Source organism: Oncorhynchus masou, chromosome 31, assembly GCF_036934945.1.
Source record: "Oncorhynchus masou masou isolate Uvic2021 chromosome 31, UVic_Omas_1.1, whole genome shotgun sequence".
NCBI classification, from domain to species: Eukaryota; Metazoa; Chordata; class Actinopteri; order Salmoniformes; family Salmonidae; genus Oncorhynchus; species Oncorhynchus masou.
This window is the reverse complement of record NC_088242.1, coordinates 24351098-24375631: the sequence shown is the minus strand read 5'-3', so window position 1 is coordinate 24375631 and position 24534 is coordinate 24351098. Positions and strand designations below refer to the sequence as shown.

Below are 24534 nucleotides of genomic sequence, written 5' to 3'. Positions count from 1 at the left end.
TATAGAAAGTCTACACCCTTTTGAACCTTTTTCACATTTTGTTGCGTTACAAAGTGGGATTGAAATATATTGAATTGAAAAGATAATTAAACAAATCTTTTACAAATGAATAAACATTTTAAAATGAAAATATTGTCATTGCATAAGTATTCACCCTTTGTTTAGGCAAACCTAAATGAGTTCAGAAGTCAAATATTGCCCAACAAATCACATAAGATATATGGACTCACTCTGTGTGAAATAGTAGGGATTGGCATTACTTTTTAATGACTACACCTTCCTCTGTCCCCCATACATACAACATCTATAAGGTCCCTCAGTTAAGTATTGAATTTCAAGAACAGATTCAACTACAAAGACCACGGAGCTTTTCGAAAGCCTCATAAAGAAGGGCAGTGATTGGTAGATGAGTAACAATAACAAATCAGACATTGAATATTCTGTATCTTTAAGCATGGTCAAGTTAATAATTATGTTCTGGACGATGTATTAAACTACCCAGACACATCAAAGATGCAGACGTCCTTCTGAACGGAGCTGCAGGACAGGAAGGAAACTGCTCAGGGATGTCATGAGGTCATTGGTGATTTTAAAACAGCTACAGAGTTCAATGGCTGTGATGTGAGAAAACTGAGGATGGATCAACAACATTGTAGTGACTCCTCCTGTGGATGGATCAACAACTTCTCCTGACCCCTCCTGTCTCAGCCTCCAGTATTTATGCTGCAGTAGTTTATGTGTCGGGGGGCTAGGGTCAGTTTGTTATATCTGGAGTACTTTCCTGTCCTGTGTGAATCTAAGTGTGCGTTCTCTAATTCTCTCCTTCTCTCTTTCTTTCTCTCTCTCGGAGGACCTGAGCCCTAGGACCATGCCCCAGGACTACCTGACATGATGACTCCTTGCTGTCCCCAGTCCACCTGACCGTGCTGCTGCTCCAGTTTCAACTGTTCTGCCTTATTATTATTCGACCATTCTGGTCATTTATGAACATTTGAACATCTTGGCCATGTTCTGCTATAATCTCCACCCAGCACAGCCAGAAGAGGACTGGCCACCCCACATATGCTCTCTCTAATTCTCTCTTTCTTTCTCTCTCTCGGAGGACCTGAGCCCTAGGACCATGCCCCAGGACTACCTGACATTTTGACTCCTTCCTGTCCCCAGTCCACCTGACCGTGCTGCTGCTCCAGTTTCAACTGTTCTGTTTTATTATTATTCAACCATGCTGGTCATTTATGAACATTTGAACATCTTGGCCATGTTCTGTTATAATCTCCACCCGGCACAGCCAGAAGAGGACTGGCCACCCCTCATAGCCTGGTTCCTCTCTAGGTTTCTTCCTAGGTTTTGGCCTTTCTAGGGAGTTTTTCCTAGCCACCGTGCTTCTACACCTGCATTGCTTGCTGTTTGGGGTTTTAGGCTGGGTTTCTGTACAGCACTTTGAGATATCAGCTGATGTACGAAGGGATATATAAATAAATTTGATTTGATTTTGATTTGATTTTGATTTGATTTTTGATTTGACTCCAAAATAATGACCTAAATGACAGAGTGAAAAGAAGAATACAAATATACCAAAGAAATACACTATTTTGGCCTAAATGCAATGCCTTATGTTTGGGGCAAATCCAACAGCACACATCACTGAGTAACTGCCTCCTTATTTTCATGTATGGTATGTTGGTGGCTGCATCATGGTATGGGTATGCTTGACATCAGCAAAGCCTGGGGAGTTTTTCAGGATGAAAAGAAATGGGATGGAGCAAAGCACAGGCAAAATCCTAGAGGAAAACCTGCTTATGGTTTATGGTCAGATTTTCCAAATGGAGGGCGAGGGAGAGCTTTGAATGAGTCTGTGTGTGGAGTAAAGGTGGTCTAGAGTTGTTGTTGTTTTAGTGGGGACCTTCAGTCTGCTTTCCACCAGACACTGGGAGGGGAATTCACCTTTCAGCAGGACAATAACCTACAACTCAAAGCCAAATCTGCACTGGAGTTGTTTACCAAGAAGACAGTAACTGTTCCTGAGTTTTGACTTAAATCTGATTGAGAATCTGTGGAGAGACTTGAAAATTCCTGTCTAGCTATGATTTCCAAAACCTTGATAGAGCTTGAAGAATTTAGAAAAAAACAATATTGCACAATACCGGAGTGCAAAGCTTCTTATGAAACTCACCAAAGAAGACTCGCAGCTGTAATATTTGTGTTATAATACTATTTTTCATTAATCTTAGAGAAATACATTTTTGTTTATATTACTGTCGTTGGTTTGGGTTGCGTTTTGTTTTTACTGTTAAGCAGGTGTATTTTCACGGGACTGTTTCGCCCGCACGTTAGTTTAGCAGAGGATTGTTTCCTCCGTTTGGGTTACTAGACTGTGTTCCTGTGTTCTTGTGGCTACGTTTGTGGGCCTGTACCTGTTGTGTTTGTGGACAGTAAATAAACGCCCTTCTGGGATATTCTTGCTCTCCTGCGCCTGACTCCACACCCACCTCTCATAGGGAGATTCTGACACTTGCCTAGTTAAATAAAGGTAAAAAAAATGTTCTATTCATATAATGTTTATACACACCATGATATATCTATTTATATTCTAGACTAACTTTGCTCTATATTTCTATATTCCTTTATTTTTAGGATTTGAGTGTAATGTTTTGTATTGTTAGGTATTACTGCACTGTTGGAGCTAGAAACATAAGCATTTCGCTGTACCTACGATAACATCTGCAAAACATGTGTACGCAACCAGATTTGATTTGAAGCTGGGTAGCCTAAGACAGGGTTTCCCAAACTCCATCCTGTGGCCCCCGTGGGTTCACTTTTAGTTTTTTTGCCCCAGCACTACACAGCTGATTAAAATAACCAACTCATCATCAAACTATGATTATTTGAACCAGCTGTGTAATGTTAAGGCAAAACCCCCAAACCTGCACCCACAGGGAACCCCTGGACCAAGTTTGGAAAACTCTGGCCGAAGCTGTGTGTGTGTGATTCTGTAGTTCCCTCTAGAGGTGAGAACGGGGGACTACAGTAACCTACCTTCTGTTTGCGTATCTTCTTTTGTTCAGCCATGAGAGTGACCAGATTCTCTCTGGCCATGGCTACTTCCTGGGTCTCAGTGCTGTCTGGGGGAGACTCAGGGCAGTCAGAGTCCTTCTCACTCTCCTCCTTACTGAAGCTCTCCTTCCTCCTCTCCGCGCGCCACTTCCTGCGACGACGACTCCGCTCCTGCTCCCAACTACAGGAGGGCACAAACAACAGGGGTTGAGACACTCTTATGTTATATATCACAGTCATTTAACTGATACAGGTAAAGGCTACAGGTATAGAGGCATTGGTATGAGATTATTGTAGGTCACAAATGGTACCCTATTCCCTATATAGAGCCCTATGAGGGCTGGTCATAAGTAGTGCACTATATAGGGAATAGAGTGCCATTTGAGACGCATCCTAAGACACATACTCTGCGATGGTGAGCAGGTGTTTGGAGGTGTCCATCTGGATCTCCATGTTGCTGTTGTCCAGCTCCATCAGGCTTCTCCTGATCTCCATCTGGCTCCTGAAGGCCTCTAGGAGCTGTTCCCTCAGCTGGTCCATCTCTGCCCGGCTCGCCTGCGTGCTGTGGGCCTGCACCTCCGCTGTGTTGGTGGCAGTGGAGGAGAGAAGTGTTATTGCCTGTTGGAGGCACACACACACATTTTGTTCTTCTATCCTTGTGGGGACCTACAATTAATCTCCTTAGTGGGGACCTAAAACTAATTTCCATAGTGGGGACCTAAAATTAATCTCCATGGTGGGGACCTAAAATGAATCTCCTTAGTGGGGACCTAAAATGAATCTCCTTAGTGGGGACCTAAAATGAATCTCCTTAGTGGGGACCTAAAATTAATCTCCTTAGTGGGGACCTAAAATGAATCTCCTTAGTGGGGACCTAAAATGAATCTCCTTAGTGGGGACCTAAAATGAATCTCCTTAGTTGGGACTTAAAATTAATCTCCATAGTGGGGACCTAAAATTAATCTCCTTAGTGGGGACCTAAAATTAATTTCCATAGTGGGGACCTAAAATTAATCTCCATAGTGGGGACCTAAAATTAATCTCCATAGTGGGGACCTAAAATTAATCTCCTTAGTGGGGACCTAAAATGTATCTTCATAGTGCGGACCTAAAATGAATCTCCTTATTGGGGACCTAAAATTAATCTCCATAGTGGGGACTTAAAATGTATTTCCATTCAAAATCCTATTTTCCCCATACCTAACCTTAACCCAAACCCTAAATCCTAACCCTAACCCCTTACACTAGCTCTAACCCTAAACCTAACCGCTAAGGTTAAAATAGCCTTTGTCCTCATGGGGGCGTGGGAAATATCCCAAATGAGGGAGAATTTTCCTTGTCTTATTATCCTTGTGGGGACTTTGGGGATTTTAGGTCCCCACAAAGATAGAAGAACCAACCAACACACACACACACACACAGTGGGGAGGCGAGGGAACAATGAGAGGTCAAGGTGAGGTCATTACCCTGGACATGGCGGATGTCAGCTCGGTCAAGGTTGAGCTGACGTCCAGCCTGATCAGCGATCTTCTTCTTGAGCCGCTGGATCTCGCTGCGCAGGTCAGAGATGATGTTGGTGTACTGAGCGATGTGGTAGGACACATTCAGCAGGTTCCTCTTTACCTGGAGCGAGAACTGTGTTATAACAGTGTAATAACTGTGTTATAACTGTGTAATAACTGTGTTACAACTGTGTAATAACATGGCGTACTGATGATTTAGTAGCACACGTTCAGCAAGGAGGAACCTATTGATTAACTATGAAGCCTAATATTGACTGGTTTGGTGCTTTGTTATAACTGTGTTATACTGCAGACCTAACGGCATCTTTAACTTGCTCTTGGGGGGGGGGGGGGGTATATGCTGGTTTACTCTAAATCACTTTGTGATAACTGTGTTTAATTATATTATGATGACTGTGTTGGTTGATTGATTTGAAAATTGAAAGATAGGAGAAAAACTTCAGTTGTCCCACACCTCAGTGATGGAGGGAAGGCAGAAAATGTTTGACGTGCATTGTGTTGTGTATTAAGTCACCCGTGTGCGGATACTTTTGGCACGGTCGGCATAGCTAAGTGTGTTGCGAGACTCCTCGAAGGCCAGGGAGGCGGGGCTAATGTGGGCTATCATCACCGTGCGACTGTTGCCGCCCAACGAATCCTGTAAATCAAACACATAAGAACAGGAAGTGAATGAGTGCAAGTGGAATGCAGAATAATCTGAATGATGAAAACAATACAGCAAAAAGTTGCATTGTACTGTACTGTTTTGTATTGTATTGTTTCATATGGTATGGCATCGTAGTGTAGTGTATTCATAAAGCACGTGGCAAGTCAGGTCAGTTTGTCTTAGACAGGTTGCCGTACTGTACCTTGAGCAGGCGTGTCAGCTTGCTGTCCCTGTAGTTAATGTATTTGTTGCCGTGTTTCTCACTCAGGGCGTTGATGCAGTTACCCAGAGCCAGGAGGGAGCGGTTGATGTGGGCCCCTTCTTTTAACCTCTGACCTCTGTTTTGTGTCTGGGAGAGAGAGATGGAGCAGGTTTAATCACTGACCTCTGTTCTGTGTCTGGGAGAGAGAGAGGGAGCAGGTTTAACCTCTGACCTCTGTTCTGTGTCTGGGAGAGAGGAAGCAGGTTTAACCCCTGACCTCTGTTCTGCGTCTGGGAGAGAGGGAGCAGGTTTAATATCTGGCCTCATGTTACAGAGGATCAATTTTGCTGATCAAATTGACTGATCTACAAATAATAAAAAGAGTGTTTATTTCAGGTGCAAGGTGATTTGTACGTAAATCAGTCAGTCTGTCTGCACTGCAGTCATTGACAGCAATGTAGTCGATCTTGAACATGCGGCCATTGTCTCTGAGTTGCAGGCCAAGACGTATACTGTCACAGTTAACCAGCAGAGGGCGGTCTAACCTTATTTTTCTCTCTGCCTGCTGTGACATTGGAAGTCTCCAGTATATAAAAAAATGTTTTTATGTTTTATAACCGCTTATGAGTTCCGATGGACACTGTCAGTGTCATAATACAATATAAGTGTATTATAATGCATTATAAAGGATGTTATTATATACACTACTGTCCAAAAGTTTGGGGTCACTTAGAAATGTCATTGTTTTTGAAAGAAAAGCAAAAAAAGGTATGCATTAAAAATAACATAAAATTGATCACAAATACAGTGTAGAGATTGTTAATGTTGTAAATGACAATTGTAGCTGGAAACGGCAGATTTCTTTATGGAATATCTACATAGGCATACAGAGGCCCATTATCAGCAACCATCACTCCTGTGTTACAATGGCACGTTGTGTTAGCTAATACAAGTTGATCATTTTAAAAGGCTAATTGATTATTAGAAAACCCTTTTGAAATTATGTTAGCACAGCAATAAAACTGGCCTTCTTTAGACTAGTTGAGTATCTGGAGCATCTGGGCGTTTGTGGGTTTGATTACAGGTTCAAAATGGCCAGAAACAAAGAACTTGAGAAACAGATGCCTCACAAGTCCTCAACCTGTAGCTTCATTAAATAGTACTCGCAAAACACCAGTCTCAACGTCAACAGTGAAGAGGCAACTCCGGGATGCTGGCCTTCTAGGCAGAGTTGCAAAGAAAAAGACATCTCAGACTGGCCAATAAAAAGAAAAGATTAAGATGGGCAAATTAACACAGACACTGGACAGAGGAACTCTGTCAAGAAGGCCAGCATCCTGGAGTCGCCTCTTCACTGTTGAGGTTGAGACTGGTGTTTTGCGGGTACTATTTAATGAAGCTGCCAGTTGAGGACTTGTGAGGCGTCTGTTTCTCAAACTAGACACTAATGTACTTGTCATCTTGCTCAGTTGGCACCGAGGGCCTCCCACTCCTCTTTCTATTCTGGTTAGAGACAGTTTGCTCTGTTCTGTGAAGGGAGTAGTACACAGCGTTGTACAAGATCTTCAGTTTCTTTGCAATTTCTCGCATGGAACAGCCTCAATTTCTCAGAACAAGAATAGACTGACAAGTTTCAGAAGAAAGTTATTTGTTTCTGGCCATTTTGAACCTGTAATCGAACCCACAAATGCTGATGCTCCAGATACTCAACTAGTTAAAAGAAGGCCACTTTTATTGCTTCTTTAATCAGAACAACAGTTTTCAGCTGTGCTAACAAAATTGCAAAAGGGTTTTCTAAAGATCAATTAGCCTTTTATAATGATAAACTTGGATTAGCTAACACAACGTGCCATTGGAACACAGGAGTGATGGTTGCTGATAATGGGCCTCTGTACACCTATGTAGATATTCCATAACAAAATCTGGCGTTTCCAGCTACTATAGTCATTTACAACATTAACAATGTCTACACTGTATTTCTGATCAATTTAATGTTATTTTAATGGACAAAATAATTGCTTTTCTTTCAAAAACAAGGACATTTCTAAGTGACCCCAAACTTTTGAACGGTAGTGTATGTGCTATATAGAAAGTGGTACCAGTCTTTCTACTTATAGGCAACTGCCAAAATAAAGAAAACACTTAAGTAAATGAGAGATACAAAGTATATTGAAAGCAGGTGTTTCCAGACAGTTGTTTTTCCTGAGTTAATTAAGCAATTAACATCCCATCATGCTTAAGGTCATGTATACAAATGCCCTGTTGCCCATTATTTTGGCTACCATGGCTAGAAGACGAGATCTCAGTGACTTTGAAAGAGGTGTCTCAAAAGAGCATAGGGGATTTAAAGTGTGTGTGTGTGTGTCACCTGATCACAACCCAATTAAACACTTATGGGAGATTCTTGAGTGGTGCCTGAGACCGTGTTTTTCACCACCATCAATAAAACACCAAATGATGTAATTTCTTAGAATGGTGTTGCATCCCTCCAATAGAGTTCCAGACACTTGTATAATCTAATCAAATCAAATGTTATTTGTCACATACACATGGTTAGCAGATGTTAATGCGAGTGTAGCGAATTGCTTGCTCTTCTAGTTCCGACAATGCAGTAATAACCAACGAGTAATCTAATCTAACAATTATGCCAAATCACATTGAATCTAATCTGGTAGCTCATGGTGGCCTAATGCCCTATTAAAACACTTTATGTTGGTGTTTCCTTTATTTTTGTCATTATCAGTACATTTTTACTCTCTAACTCAAGAGAAAACATGCCTTCAAAAGAGGTAGTTCCCCCCTCTATTCTCCTACAGTATATCTAAAAAGACTGGTGGCCTTTAGGCTATGGTATACATCCATAGAAGAGCCTAGCTGGTTAACCTTTCTAAAGGTTTCCATGGTAAATAAGTGTTCACTCCGTTCAGGCATGATTGCATGTTTTTCTCATGGTTATAGTACACTACTTTTGATCAGAGCCCTACGGGCCCTGGTCAAAAGTAATGCACACAATACAGGGAATAGGGTGCCATTTGGGACGCATGGTGTATAGGAGCTGGTTTAATATGGATGCTAATCAAACAACATTCATCATGAATGACATGTCAATGTCTGTGTTGGTTAAGCGCTGCGCCTTAATCAGGATGTCTACAGGAAGCTGCAGCAACTAACTGGAGAAGCAAACGGCCAATAGGAAGCCTTCAGTGTTCACGGGAAAAATGACAAGCATAACAAATGTGAAAAGGCCGGCTATCATTTGAAAACTTTAGTACATGCCCTATGTTCCTCCAGGAATGAAGAGGATTATGAAAGTAAGTAAATGTGAAAAAGGTTAATAGTTAATACATCTGTGTCATCTACTGTGTCAAACGTTCCCAACTAGTTCACAGAAGATTGACCACGTCCTAAATGGCATCCTATTTCCTATATAGTGCACTACTCTTTGACCAGGGCCCATAGGTCAAAAGTAGTGCACTATAGGTAATAGGGTTAGGGTGCCATTTGGGATGCAGACACTGTTAGCAGTATTGGTTTTACTCCAATTGCAATCTGTTCAACAAAAGTAACTAGCACCATAAAACGGTGCTATAAAAGTCATGGTAAAGTCACAGCACCATATCAACTATATCAGCCATTTTGTAATCATTTATAACCCTGACATAAGGGAGACATTGATAGACAGTAAGAATTACATAAGCGGTGCCAACTATAGGGACATTAACCCCTTCTTTCCCTCATTGGTGGGCAAATCATGGTCTAGAATGTAAATGTATGGTGCTTTACACTGTGAAGGGCCTTTATTAAAGTGTCCTATAAACTTCAGGGCAGCATACAAATGGCCCCCTAATCCCTACATAGTGCACTACTTTTTGATCAGGGCCCTATGGGTGTTAGAGCAAATATAGGGATCAGAGAGCCATTTGGGACGCTGACTTGAAGGTTTATAGGTTCTCCAGTTCGCTCTAGGAGAGATTAATAGCGGGGAGGGGGTTGATAAAGTGACAAAAACAGTGTTCCTATGTACTGTCGTAAAACATGGCTGTCAAACGACCAGAGGAGACAAACAGAAAGAGAAGACCAACTCAACCGACCCCTTCCCTCCCACAAGTAACAGACCATAACAAGAGGTGAAAAAAGGACACAGAAACAGGCATGTTTGCAGACAAATGCACGCACACGCACGCACGCACGCGCGCACGCACGCACGCACGCACGCACACACACACACACACACACACACACACACACACACACACACACACACACACACACACACACACACACACACACACACACACACACACACACACACACTTTTGTACCTGTGAGGCTCGTTCGGATCCAGCAAGGTCGATCATGAAGAGGCGTGCGAAGCGGACCTCCTGTAGAAGGTCTCGACAGCGGCTCGTCTGCCGGACAGCCACCTGCAACACGGCGTGGGACCGGGACGATGTCTGGTTGGCTGCCGTGGGCTCTTGAGTACGCTGCTTATTACCCTTCATCAGCAGCTCCATGATCTGGCAGGAACACAGTCATTAAAGTTTATGTAGCTCTATGTAGATCTAATGTCATTTTTATGACGTGCTCGTAGATGTGTTATGTACACTGAAAAAAAGGCTGGGTTAAAAACAACTCAGCGCTGGGTAAATAATGGACAGAACACATGCTGGGCTATTTTGAGAACCAGTAGAGTCAACTATATGGTTGTTTTCTTTGATGCCTGGAGGCGTGGCTTAGTAGTGGCATGGCTTTCAGAGAGTTATTGTTTGCCACCCTTAAGAGCAAATGTCATTCCCCTGAATCTGTTCTGTTGTATTGTCATCACATGTTAAGGTTGAACACTGAATTTTGTGTAGCTTTTGTCACTTTTGTTGTGTTATTGAGGCTTACATGAGTAGTTCCTCAACTTCCAATGTTGGGATAGTTTCCACTTTGGCATAATATTTAAATAATAACATTACAAAATGTATACAAAAATATGTAATGTGCAAAAACATTTATTGGCATTGTTCAAACTTAACATGATGAACAGGATTGACATTTACTCTCACGGGTGCCCAAAAATAACTATTGGAAAGACATGCCCCAACTAGACCACACCTTCTGAAAATAACCCATGGATTACATTAAAAAAGATCCAGCTGCTGGGTCGACCCAGCATAAAAGTGAATAAAAACCCAAATGATGAGTAAATAAACCAATGTTTGGTTAATCTGGTCATTTTTAGGAGGCGTGGCCTATTCAGGCTTTCATATAGTATTTTTTATATATATATTTTTTGGTACTTTTACCCGTTTTTCTCCCCAATTTCGTGATTTCCAACTGGTAGTTACAGTCTTGTCCCATCGCTTCAATGTCCCTACGGACTCAGAAAAGGCGAAGGTCGAGAGCCATGCATCCTCCAAAACACGACCATGCCAAGCTGCACTGCTTCTTGACACACTGCCCGCTTAATCTGGCAGCCAGCAGCACCAATGGGTCGGAGAAAACACTGTCCAGCTGGCGACCGTGGCAGCTTGCCGGCGCAAGGGCCGCCACCAGGAGTCGCTAGAGCTCAATGGGACAAGGAAAGCCCGTCCGGCCAAACACTCCCCTAACCTGCACGACGCTGGGTCTCCAGGTCGCGGCCGGCTGTGACACAGTGCCTTAGATCGCTGTGCCACTCGGGAGGCCTCATATGGTTATTTTTGGCCTGCACAGCCCTGACCTCAACCCCATCGAACACCTTTGGGAGGAATTGGAACGCCAACTGCGAGCCATACCTAAGCAGCGCCCGACTTCACTAATGTTCTTGTGGCTGAATGGAAGCAAGTCCCACGTAGCAATCTTCCAACATCTTGTGGAAAGACTTACCAGAACCATGGAGGCTGTTATAGCAGCAAAAGGGGACCAACTCCATGTTAATGAATGAGATGTTCGACGAGTAGGTGTTCGCATACTTTTGGTCATGTAGTGTACTCTCACAGGTGGACAAAAATAACTATTTGAAAGCCACACCCCTACTAAGCCATGCCCCTAGTCTTCTGATCTGACCTGCTGGGTCATAGCTCAATAACCCAACAACCCAACTAAGTGACCCAACTTGCTGGGTGAAAATGACCCAATGTCTGTTCTGTCCAATATTTATCCAAATTGAGTTGTTTTTTAACCCAGCATTTTTATTCGAGTTTAGGCTTCATAATATACAATATACCGATTTAGGATAATGTAAGGATTGTGTATGGATTTGATGTACTGTATAGTGTGTGACCTTGTAAAGCAGTGTTCCTAGGTGTGACCTCTCACCTCTCGGGCGTTGATAGTGGAGACCTCTGTGATGCCAGCCACCTGGATCTCTCCTTTAGAGTCCTCTCTCAGGTCCAGGAACCCAGAGGACGGGTTGAGAAGGTCCCGGATCATCTCGTTGTAGATCTGGGAACATAACACAGGGAATGGTCAGGAGAGTCAGGAGGTTTCTCCTCAGCTTCCAAATCACATCTCAAAAGCTCCAAATTGAAGGAATTGTTAGAGCCAAGGAATTGTTATAGTGACAGTCGGGAGAAACATTAGTTAACTTTCCATTGGAGAGTTTTTCTTTTGGAGTTGTTGACACAATGGTTTTGGGACATGTACATGGAAAATACCTCTTGCAAAGTGGACACACTTGAAAGGTCTAAAACTAGTACTGTACATAAACTCTTTTGTTGTTTTACCAATTCCTAATTTAGCTAGCCCAACTTGTTCTGTGACAGTCTGTCGTCAGCAGATCAAGTTTCTTTCATACAGGCTGATCATTGTGTGTTGACTGTGATTTCACGTGGAGAGCTCTTATCCCCACATCAACAAAGTGACAACCAGGAATAGGGAGAGAAATAGAGGGCGAGAGAGACACAGAGAGAGAGAGAGAGAGAGAGAGAGAGAGAGAGAGAGAGAGAGAGAGAGAGAGACCACTGGGAGACAGACAGATGGGGATAGGCTGGTATGTATGGTGGCTGGGGAGGGTAGAACATGGTGTGCCAGTAAAGCAAACTAAAAAGAACTGTCCTGCAGAGTAGGCTATCCCTGTTCATAACCAACCCCAGAACCACAGGACCACTCTAAACTCACTCAAGGGGGAAATAATGATTGAGACAGACAGGAGAGTGTTTATCCAGTTATTCTTACCATCTAAACACTTTCATTTCAGGCGAAGGGGGAAGAAACACACCTCCTCTCATTAGGGTCGTAACATACCGTATGAACAGAGGGTAAAAACATAGGAACTTCTCATAGAATAGAAGCTGAACTAAGTGCATGGGTGTTAAAAGACTATGTATGCGTATGCATGTGTAGTTGTGTGCATACTTGCATTTAGTTTATGTCTGTGTAATAACAGGTGAAACAGGAGGCTGATTTGAAAGAGCAAGGGAGCAGAGGAAGCAGGTGTGAGTATGGTTTTAGCAGGGCCATAAAACAACACTGAACCTTTCTGTGTAGTGATAGGAGGGCTGAGAGTGGGCAGCAGCAGATCAGCAGGTTGCTCCCTAGAGGCCAACAAGACCAACACGCACTATGTCACAGTACAGCCATCACAGAGCTGGACAGGACTACAGTATGAAACGTATGCTATAGGCATCCAGTGTTACCTTCAACTTTCTTAAACATGTGTTGCTACTCTCTACTACTGCACCCACCCATTTATTGCAGAATATTTTGTAAAATAATAGCTTGTAGAATAGCTTGAAGTAGAAGTACAAATTAGCGAGTGTCAAACTTCAAACCAATGGCTTCGTGGCCTTTGTATGTCTCCAAGGCTCATTTCTTCCAAACACAAGGACACTGACTGTCGCGGATTCAACTCTAGAAATATTTTTCTGGTGTACGTCTTTGGCTGTTTAAGCATTCTTTCCATTGTTGTTATTTTAATAAAAAGCTGCCTATCATCTGTCACTTTCTTCCTCTTTGTGCCTAGACGAAGACAGGATGAACAACTGAATCTCTGCGTGTGTCACTGTTTGCCTAGAAGGAAGACATATTCATGAGAAGGTTGCTACATCACTCCTTGTCAAGGCTTCTTTTCATTATGGTGATTGATCCTGGAAAGAAATTGGGAATTAATTGTATAAAAAAAGCACAATGGTAAACTATGCTTGCAGACAAAAGGAACCACTTTCAAATACTGACAAAGTAGTCAATAAGTATTCAACCCCTTTGTTATGGCAAACCTAAATAAGTTCATGAGCAAAATGTGCCTAACAAGTCACATAATAAGTTGCATGGACTCTCTCGGTGCCCTAACAAAAGATATAATCCACATAATAACACGTTTCCGTTTGTTGCAGGATTACTTTCCTGCTGTAGGCTCAAATTAAGATCCTGCCTCTGTACCTCATATTTGTACCCCACATGTACAATTATCTGTAAGGTCCCTCAGTCGAGCAGTGAAATTCAAACACAGATTCAACCACAAAGACCAGGGAGGTTTCCATTAACTCGCAAAGAAGGGCACCTATTGGTAGATGGGTAAAAAATGTAAAGATTGAATATCCCATTGAGCACGATGAACTTATTAATTACACTTTGGATGGTGTATCAATATACTCAGTCACAACAAAGATACAGGCATCCTTCCTAACTCAGTTGCCGGAGAGGAAGGAAATCGTGCAGGGATTCACCATGAGGCCAATGGTGACTTTAAAACAGTTACAGAGTTTAATAACTGTGATATGAGACAACTGAGGATGGATCAACAAAATTGTATTTACTCCACAATATTAACCTAATTGACAGAGTGAAAAGAAGGAAGCCTGTACTGAATAAAAAAAAATCCAAAACATGCATCCTGTTTGCAACAAGGCACTAATGTAATACAGTAACAACAACAAAACATCCTGAATACAAAGTGTTATGTTGGGGCAAATCCAATACAACACATTACTGAGTACCACCATCCATATCGTTAAGGACTGGGGAGTTTTTCATGATAAAAAAAGGGAATGAAGCTAAGCACAGGTTTAGTCTGCTTACCACCAGACACTGGGAGATTAATTCACTTTTTAGAAGGACAATTACCTAAAATACAAGGTGAAATATACACTAGAGTTGCTTACCAAGAAGACGTTGAATGTTCCTGAGTGTAGGAGTTACAGTTTTGACTTAAATCTACTTGAAAATCTATGGTAAGACCAGAAAATGGTTGTCTAGCAAGGATCAACAGAGCATGAAGAATTTTGAAAAGAATAATGGGCAAAGTTTGCAATCAAAAAACCTGTTTGCAGTCAAACAACCTGTCCTGACTTGTCATAGACGCTTGCTAAAAAACTTTAATGAGCAAGCCTTCCTTCATGATCTGGCCTCTGTAAATTGGTATATAATCAGCTCGGTCCCCTCTGTCGAAGACGCTTGAACCTTTTTTTTTTTATATTTTCAGTGTTATCGTTAACAAATATGTGCCCGTAAAGAAAATGAGAGTTAAAAACAGGTTCAGTCCCTGGTTCGACTGTGATCTGGCAGAGTTACTTCACGTCAAGAATTCCATTTGGCAAATCGCTGAACACATGCATACTCAGGCTGACTGGATCTCGTTCAGGCAAATTAGAAATACATGCACTCAGGGTATCCGGAAGGCCAAAGTTAGCTACTTTAAGGAGCAGTTCTCTTTCTGTGGGTATAACCGCAAGAAGTTCTGGAAAACAGACCTGGAGATAAATCCTCCTCCTCACAGCTGCCCATGTCTCTTAATGTTGATGATGTGGTTGTTACTGACAAGGAACACATGGCTGAGCTCTTTAGTCACCACCTCATTAAGTCAGGATTCCTATTTGACTCTGCCATGCCTCCTTGCCCGTTCAGCGTTTCCTCATCTCATCTCCTACACAAAGAATCATTTGCTATGTAACTGAGAGCCTCCTCATTGAAAACATTTTGTGCAAATGTTGCCCGCTAAATGCTACGCTAAATGCTACGCTAGCTATCAATACTCTTACACAAAGGCTTGTTTTGCTATGGTTCAAAAGCATATTTTGAAAATCTGAGATGACAGTGTTGTTAAGAAAAGGCTAAGCTTGAGAGCTAGCACATTCATTTCATTTCATTTGCGATTTTCATAAATAGTTAACGTTACGTTATGCTAATGAGCTTGAGGCTATAACTGGATACAGGTTTTTTTCATAGCCAAACGTGAACAAAACGGAGCGATTTGTCCTACACAAATAATATTTTTTGAAAAACTGAACATTTGCTATCTAACTGAGACTCTCCTCATTGAAAACATCTGAAGTTCTTCAAAGGTAAATGATTTTATTTGAATGATTTTCTTGTTTTTGTGAAAATATTGCTGGCTGAATTCTAGGCTTATAGCTATGCTAGCTATCAATACTCTTACACAAATGCTTGTTTAGCTATGGTTGAAAAGCATATTTTGAAAATCTGAGATGACAGTGTTGTTAACAAAAGTCTAAGCTTGAGAGCAAATATATTTATTTCATTTCATTTGCGATTTTCATGAATAGTTAACGTTGCGTTATGCTAATGAGCTTGAGGCTATAAATAGGATCCCGGATCCGGGATTGCTCGACGCAAGAAGTTAAATGCTCTACAACAAAGCTTTCTTAGTGTCCAACAAGGTTTTTCTGCCCTTAACCTTGTTCTGAACACTTCCAAAACAAAGGTAACATGGTTTGATAAGAAGAATGCCCCTCTCCCCACCGGTGTGAATACTACCTCAGAGAGTTTAGAGTTTGAGGTAGTCACTTCATACAAGTACTTGGGAGTATGGTTAGACGGTACACTGTCCTTCTCTCAGCACATATCAAACCTGCACGCTAAGGTTAAATCTAGACTTAGATTCCTCTATCGTAATTGCTCCTCTTTCACCACAGCTTCCAAACTAACCCTGATTTAGATGACTATCCTACCCATGCTAGATTACAGAGACGTAATTTATAGATCGTCAGGTAAGGGTGCTCTCTAACAGCTAGATGTTCTTTACCATTCGGCCATCAGATTTGCCACCAATGCTCCTTGTAGAAACATCACTGCACTCTATTATCCTCTGTAAACTGGACATCTTGTATACCAAGACCCACTGGTTGATGCTTATTTATAAAAACCCTCTTAGGCCTCACTCCTCCCTATCTGAAATACCTACTGCAGCCCTCATCCTCCACATACAACACTGTTCTTCCAGTCACAGAATAGGTCTGACAAGGCCAACACGAACAATATACTGCTTTCTCGGGAACAGGCCCAGATCCCCGTGATTTGCGTGAAGAGGAGTCGGAGAAAAAGGGTCCGGAGAAAAAGGGTCTGGAGGGCAGGCTGCCTTCTGAGAATTCGTAGGCGATCAAATAAACCCCCACTTCCTTCCATTCTGCTAGCAAATGCGCAGACTTTGGACAAAAAAATAGCGGAAGATTAGACTACCAACGGGACATTTAAAACTGTAATATCTTATGCTTCACAGAGACGTGGCTGAACGATGACACTATCAACATATTACCTGCCCCCACACATTTGCGCTGTACCGGTACCCCCCCCCCCCCTGTATATAGTCTCGCTATTGTTATTTTACTGCTGCTTTTTAATTACTTCTTCGTTTTATTTCTTATTCTTACCCATATTTTTTGAAAGTGCATTGTTGGTTAGGTGATTGTAAGTAAGCATTTCACTGTTAGGTCTATCTATACCTGTTGTATTTGGCGCATATGACTGATGAAATTGGATTTGATTTGACATTCTGTTAAAGTTCCCCAAAGCACACACATCCATGGGCTGCTCCTCTTTTCAGTTTGCTGCAGCTAGCGACTGGAACGAGCTGCAACAAACACTCAAACTGGACAGTTTTATCTTCATCTCTTCTTTCAAAGACTCAATCATGGACACTCTTACTGACAGCTGTGGCTGCTTCACGTGATGTATTGTTGTCTCTACCTTCTTGCCCTTTGTGCTGTTGTCTGTGCCCAATAATGTTTGTACCATGTTTTGTGATGCTACCATGTTGTGCTGCTGCCATGTTGTGTTGCTACCATGTTGTTGTTATTTTGTGTTGCTACCATGCTGTTTTTCATGTGTTGCTGCCATGCCATGTTGTTGTCTTAGGTCTCTCTTTATGTAGTGTTATGTTGTCTCTCTTGTTGTGATGTGTGTTTTATCCTATATTTGTATATATTTTTAATTCCAGCCCCTTTCCCCGCAGGAGGCCTTTTGCCTTCTGGTAGGCCGTCATTGTAAATAAGAATTTGTTCTTAACTGACTTGTCCAGTTAAAAAATTAAAAAATAAAGAAAATGTTGACTACATCACTGTTGATGACCTGACCTGAACTGAAATCCTTGTGGGTCAGGTGATAGGGCAGTTTGTTATAGCACAAGTAGGCTGCTGACGGCTGTGTTGGATGTATGTTACTAGACATGTTGTTAGGGTATTCCTAAGAGAAACAATGTTGCGTCCCAAAATATGTTGCGTCCCACAGGATGCGTCCCAAAATAGCACCCTATTCCCCATATAGTGTACTACCTTTGAAATGTATTGCACTATATAGGGAATTGGATGCCATTTGGTAAGCAGACATAGACATAGTATGCATTCTCACCTCCAGGTATGACATGGAGATGTTGTACTGCATGTCATCGCTGGTCTCCTCGATGGCTTTGAACAGGTCATTTAGAGTCCGTACGTAGATCCCCGGTTCCCTGTCCGTACCCAACATAGTGTACGTCTTCCCACAACCTGAGCACAGACACACACGACACACAAAGAAGGAAAATATTCACAATCACAGTTTGCAGTTTGAATTGAAGGGAATAAAATCGTTAATACCAAACAACTTGATCATTGAATAGTGTCTATTTCAGGGTCATTACTATATTTTTTGTACCCCTTTTCATTCACTTAAAGGAGAAGTTTTCTTTTTTTACACCCCCCCCCCAAAAAAAAGGTATATCTGTTCCCAGCAAGCACATTTGGTTCTTTGGAAGTTGTAGGAACGTACATTTTTGGTTTCCCATTGGTTCTGGGAACTAAGCCATAAGTTTCCTGATTGGTAAAACTGAACATTTTTAAACTTTCTGAGAACGGAAGTGAATATCACACCTGATCTGGGAATGTAAATGTCTTGGTTGCATGGAGGATCTGAGAACATTTTACTATGGTTTTCCTGGGAAGTTTTATTAAATGTTCTGAGAACGGAAATTATAGGTATTTTGAAGTTAATTAAATAATTTTCTGCTAGCTTAGGTTAACTGTTTTGAACACAGGCATGACAGTTGGAATTTAATTTCCTTTGGCATTAATCATGCAAACACATTTATTTCTTTTATTGTGGCATGGCGTCAGTGAGATTCAAACCTATGATCTTCTGTTCTCTACCCATGGAATTTGTCCACCACGCCACCAGGATGGAGCTAGCATGCCATTTTTTCTAAACTCATACCAAGATGTTCATTTTAGTCTATTCAAACAGACCCTATTTCAAAGGAAACGAGCACTAATTAAGATCAGGTGTGACCAATTAGAAGGCACACTTGAACACACACTTGATAGAGAGTTTTGTTGACTAAGAACGGAACGTATGTGTTTTTAAATAAAAATCTTAGAACATTCTTTGAATGTTACTAATGTATTCTTGTGTTTTTTTATGGAAAGTTTTTTTTAATGTTCTGAGAATATGACTTTAAATAGAACTATGAGGAAACCTTCAGAAAACGTTATGCTGAAGTACTGAAATTCCCACAGAACAACGTTGTTTCTTAACGTTCTCTGAACAATTTGAGAACATGACTTTAAACAGAACCATGAGAAATTCCCACCTAAGAAACATATGTTTCTCAGAACGTTATGTGCTAGCTCGGTATCCTGCACCATTACCAGAAAGTTGTATGTAAAATAACCATAAGACAACCTGGGCTCTCATCTAGCTGTAAGAAACATTTGGTTCTCAGAATGTTATGTACTAGCTGAGATGTTATGGAAGGGTCCAGACACATTTTATTTGTGATTTCACTTGTTTTTGAGAACCTTACCCTAAACAGGAAATTACTTCCTAATGATGAGGAAATGTTTTGTTGTTTGGGATAAGTTTCTGAAAAACAAGTGAAATCACAAAACAATTATCTGGACCCTTCAAATAACATTCCATTTACAGTACCTCAAAAAGAGAGATATGGTTGTAAAAAAGAAAACTTCTTTAAAGTCAGTTCATTTATTTGGCCTTTTACAGGAATTTGCCTCACATTCAGTAGCTGTACACTATGTTTAAATTCAATATTAAAAAGCCTTCTTGTTGAAAGCTTAACCCCAGTCAAGCTCTATTTCTAGAAACCATGCCTGTTTAGGTCGAGAAGGACAGGCTAGTCACCAGATCTTCATTCTGTTTTGGACAACAAGACTGTGACACATGGAGTTTAATTAGTTTAATTTGAGATGAGCAGAGATTAAGAGCGGTGAGTCTACAGGGAGAGACAGACAGCAGGAGGGAGGGAGGGAGGGAGGGAGGGAGGGAGGGAGGGAGGGAGGGAGGGAGGGAGGGAGGGAGGAAGAGATGGAGAGGAAGTTACTTTTGGGTCAGTTGTATTTGTCTTTCTAGGTAATGACTGTCTGTCTGAGCCCTGCTTCTTGGCAGTCAGGTGCTCCCTATGACACAATTTCCTGTTCCTATTAAAAGCAGAATCGGAGATGACACACAATACCCCTCCCCAGTCCATATGGAGACAAATCAGACTAATTCAAATCTCGAACCACCAGATTAATCAAGTGGAAAAGGAAGATAGCAATATATGACATTGATTATATGGCTGCAATGAGCAAAATAATAAGAAATAACTTGGATAAAAATACATGCAGTCAGAATCATTAACCCCCAGGCTGATTATTTCCTATGTAATGTTCTCCCCTGGTGCCCAGTGGGTGGTAGGTGAGGACAACACACACAGGAACAGAGGACACATGCACACATGCATTCACACACATGCATGCAATTAAAATAGAGCAGGTATCCCCAAGTACGCGCAATGCTGTGGGGGTACACCAAATATAAATGTGATTCACATTTTAAAAATATATTTTAAAAATCGAAGAAAAAAAAATCCTTCACATTTTCAAATGTATATTTATATTTTCCAATGGGGCTACACAGGATTTTTTTCTCGCCTGAGTAGCCTTGTGTCACAGCCAAAAATCTAATTAAACCATCTAGTGTTCAGTGAAATAACAACACAATGTCAAATACAGATAGCCTAATCAAATAATTAACACCCAATCACATTAACCAATCACATTAACTGTTACTCTCTCGCGCAAATTCCACTAATGGTCTATAGGTAGCCAAATGTAGCTGCTGCTCATTCCGTTTGCTCGAAAATGGATAAATGGTTAAAGATACACATAGCAGCTCTACTGGCAGTACTGCTACTACCAGCAGTACTACACCTGTCAATGACAAAAGTTGCTCTGCTTCCACGAGCACATCCAACGTCTGATGCAGCCAAAGAAAGAGCTGCTGCCCCCTTACCAGGGAAAGTCAGGGATGTTGGACCATCGAAGAGGCACAAATATGACAGATAGGGATGTTGGACCATCGAAGAGGCACAAATATGATGAGAACTACGTTGATTGGGGGTTCACTTATATTGGGAGTAGTGCCTTTCCTCAGCCACAGTGTGTTAGATGTGCAAAAGTACTATCTTGTAACACTTGCGCAGACATTTAGAAACAAAACATGCCAAAGTGAAAAATAATCCCCGGGAGTTTGTTGAGCGAGAATTAAGACGACTTTCGAGTAGTAAGCAACAGATTCCATTAATAAGAAGGGGCTAGAAGAGTCTTATATGATGCGCTACCGAGTGGCTAAGATAGGCAAGCATACTATTGTGGAGGACTTCATTCATCCTGCTGCCGCGGATATGTTTGGGACAATGCTGGTGGGAAAGGGCCCCCAAAAAACTATACAGACAATGTCTTTGTAACGTCTGCTTCCAGCTCACACCCTCAAACACGTAGATCCCCCGAACGCAGCTCACTCTCCAGATCCCAATCACTTGAATTCTAATCACCTGTTCACACACCGGTATGTCATTATCACACACTATTTAGTTCAGTTCTTTGCACCCCATCACTGAGGTATTGTTTGTTTTGTGACACACGTCTTTCAGCGCTCTGGTTTTCCCGTGATTTAAGCCTCCCGTGTATTATAGTTTTGGCCTGCCTCACTAATGATGCCTTTTTGCCTATTTCCTGCCTGTACTTTAGCCTATCGGATTTCCTGTTATCTACCTATTGCCTGATCTCCCGGACTACGTTACTAGACTTTTCCCTGCCTGTACTGTTGCCCTTTTGGACCCCCTGTGTATGACCATCTGCCTGCCCCTGGACCCAGCTACCTGCCTCTTCCCGTGGTCCTTTGCAATAAACAACTGCTGCGCCCTGCGCTTTAAACCAGCTCTCTCTCTCTCCCCTCGTGTTCATTACACCGTCGTCCTACATCCTCGGAACAGGAAGATATATTGTCGTCAAGGGCTTATATAGGAAGGGAGAGGAGGGCGTGTTTGAAAAGTTTTATTGCCCATGTCCCTTCACAGGGGCGGGCCACTGATTGAGCAGAGCCATAACTTATGAAGACCCAAATCTCACATTAAAATCCCATTTCATCCCATCACGAATAATTTCATATTCAAACATTTAAATTGAACAACAATTCCATGTGAATCCGATAACTCTGATTAACTCAAAACGAAGCCAACATCAGCGTGAGCGTAAACTTTGAACTCTTATTCACTACAAAAGTGATACCTCCTAGCCGTTCAGTTAGCAACAGCAGATGCAACGAGGGTTAGGAAGGCACAGACAGAGTATTCCGTCTATCACCCAACAACTTTACTACAACGTATCCAATTGACAACCAGACATTCTTCAAAGGACTCGGTTGGGCAACACGGCCTTCCATCTACCACCAACCTACCGAAGCGCAGCTCAGAGTAAATATTTATTGCATTTTCCTTTTCCAAATGGGCGGTAATTTAGAATGCATAAGATACTGTATTTACAATAGTACAGCTTCTCCCTATGTCCCTCAGTCTTTCCTCTCTTTCATTCAAACCCAGCCCTTTTCCTTTGTGTAACAAGCTATCATATCTGTTCCGCCCGCTAGGGACGTTTTCCTTTATAACGTAACTTGTAATCAAGTTATGATTTAATTATGTGTATGTGTAATTCTGTGTGATTAGTTAGTTATTTAGTAAATAAATAATTAAACCCAATTTTGTATTGCTAATTCAAATTGTTAGCCAGGGTTTGTGCAGATAACCAAGAATGTACAACTTTCACATGAGACTGAATTAAGACGACGATTGATATTGACTGCTATTGATGTAAAATATTACGAGGTCTTTAAGAGTTTATTCGGAAGATAACAGCTCTATAAATATTATTTTGTGGTGCCCGACTCTCTAGTTAATTACATTTACATGATTAGCTCAATCAGGTGATATTAATTATGGAGAAATTATTTTATAGAATAGCATGTCATATCACTTAATCCGGCATAGCCAAAGACGTGACAGCAGTGACCATGTAACGCTTTTACAACATACAGAAGTCCACCGGTTATCAAGGGACAAAGTATTGACACGTTTTTTTTAAAATTGAGAGACGAGCTTAAAGTTTTCTTTACTGACCATAATTTTCACGTCTGACCGTTTGCATGTTGACGGGTTTCTCACACAACTGGCCTATCTGGGTGATGTTTTTCCTCGCTTGATCTGAATCTAGGATTACAGGGACTCTCCGCAACTATATTCAATGTGCGGGAGAAAATTTAGGCTATGATTAAGAAGTTGGCGCTCTTCTCTGTCTGCATTAACAAGGACAACACACAGGTCTTTCCATCATTGTATGATTTTTTTTGTGTGCAAATGAACTCAAGATTACGGACAATGTCAAATGTGATATAGCGAAGCACCTGAGTGAGTTGGGTGCGGAATTACACAGGTACTTTCCCGAAACAGATGGCACAAACAACTGGATTCGTTATCCCTTTCATTCCCTGCCTCCAGTCCATTTACCGATATCTGAACAAGAGAGCCTCATCGAAATTGCAACAAGCAGTTCTGTGAAAATGTAATTTAATCAGAAGCCACTGCCAGATTTCTGGATTGGGTTGCGGTCAGAGTATCCTGCCTTGGAAAATCGCGTTGTTAAGACACTGATGCCCTTTGAAATCACGTAACTATGTGAGAGTGGATTCTCAGCCCTCACTAGCATGACAACTAAATACAGGCACAGACTGTGTGGAGAATGATTTAAGACTGAGACTCCAATACAACCCAACATTGCAGAGCTTTGTGAATCCTTTCAAGCACACCCTTCTCATTAACCTGTGGTGAGTTATTCACAATTTTCAATGAACAATAAGGATTTATATGTAAGATGTTTAAATAAAGAGCAAAATGATTGATTATTATTATATTATTATTTATGCCCTGGTCCTATAAGAGCTCTTAGTCACTTCCCACGAGCCGGGTTGTGACAAAACCTCACACTCATTCTTCTGTTTAATAAATGTATCGTACAATGATGGTAAAAAAGAACACATTTAAGACTGCGCTGAACCAGGTGCTAGAGGGGGTACACTGCTGAAGGTTGAATGTCTGAAGGGGTACGGGACTATAAAAAGTTTGGGAACCACTGGAATAGAGGATATGGCAGCTATGACAAACCTGTGGGTCCGTAGGCGAAAACGGTGGCGTTGTAGCCAGATATGAGACCTTCGATTAGGCCCTTGGTCGTGGCTCTGTACACCTCCTCCTGGTTGGCTGAGTAGTCAAACGCAACGTCGAACATATAGGTCTTCTCCCGGGAACGGTTGGCACGCAGGATATCATCTGGATCCTCCATGGGGTCCATCAGTACCACCATCTACAGCAGAGAGGAAGGGAGGAGAGATGGAAAGTGAGAAAAGGGATATTTGAATGATTAGTCATCATACCACAGAAACATCATTGCATAACATATAATAATACTTTTTGTTTTATGAATCTGTACGTAGAGAATGACTGCAATTATCCCTGAGGCAGGGCTTGTGACAACACACCAATATATGCAAATGCACTAAAAACTCAATTTGGGTAAATATTGGACAGAACACGTTTGGTTATTTTG

The 24534-nt window shown here is 41.6% G+C and overlaps 1 protein-coding gene across 1 annotated transcript in view; it reads right to left on the bottom strand.

Moving 5' to 3' along the window:
• Positions 1–24534, bottom strand: part of LOC135523608 (kinesin-like protein KIF19) — a 72399-nt gene that overhangs the window by 10019 nt on the left and 37846 nt on the right. The window contains exons 3-11 of the mRNA XM_064950390.1: positions 24093–24291; positions 17975–18111; positions 11711–11836; positions 9748–9942; positions 5426–5572; positions 5092–5214; positions 4521–4677; positions 3461–3635; positions 3037–3235 (exon numbers count right to left, since the gene is read on the bottom strand). Coding sequence (XP_064806462.1) covers positions 3037–3235; positions 3461–3635; positions 4521–4677; positions 5092–5214; positions 5426–5572; positions 9748–9942; positions 11711–11836; positions 17975–18111; positions 24093–24291 — 1458 coding nt within the window. The remainder of the gene's footprint in view (positions 1–3036; positions 3236–3460; positions 3636–4520; positions 4678–5091; positions 5215–5425; positions 5573–9747; positions 9943–11710; positions 11837–17974; positions 18112–24092; positions 24292–24534) is intronic.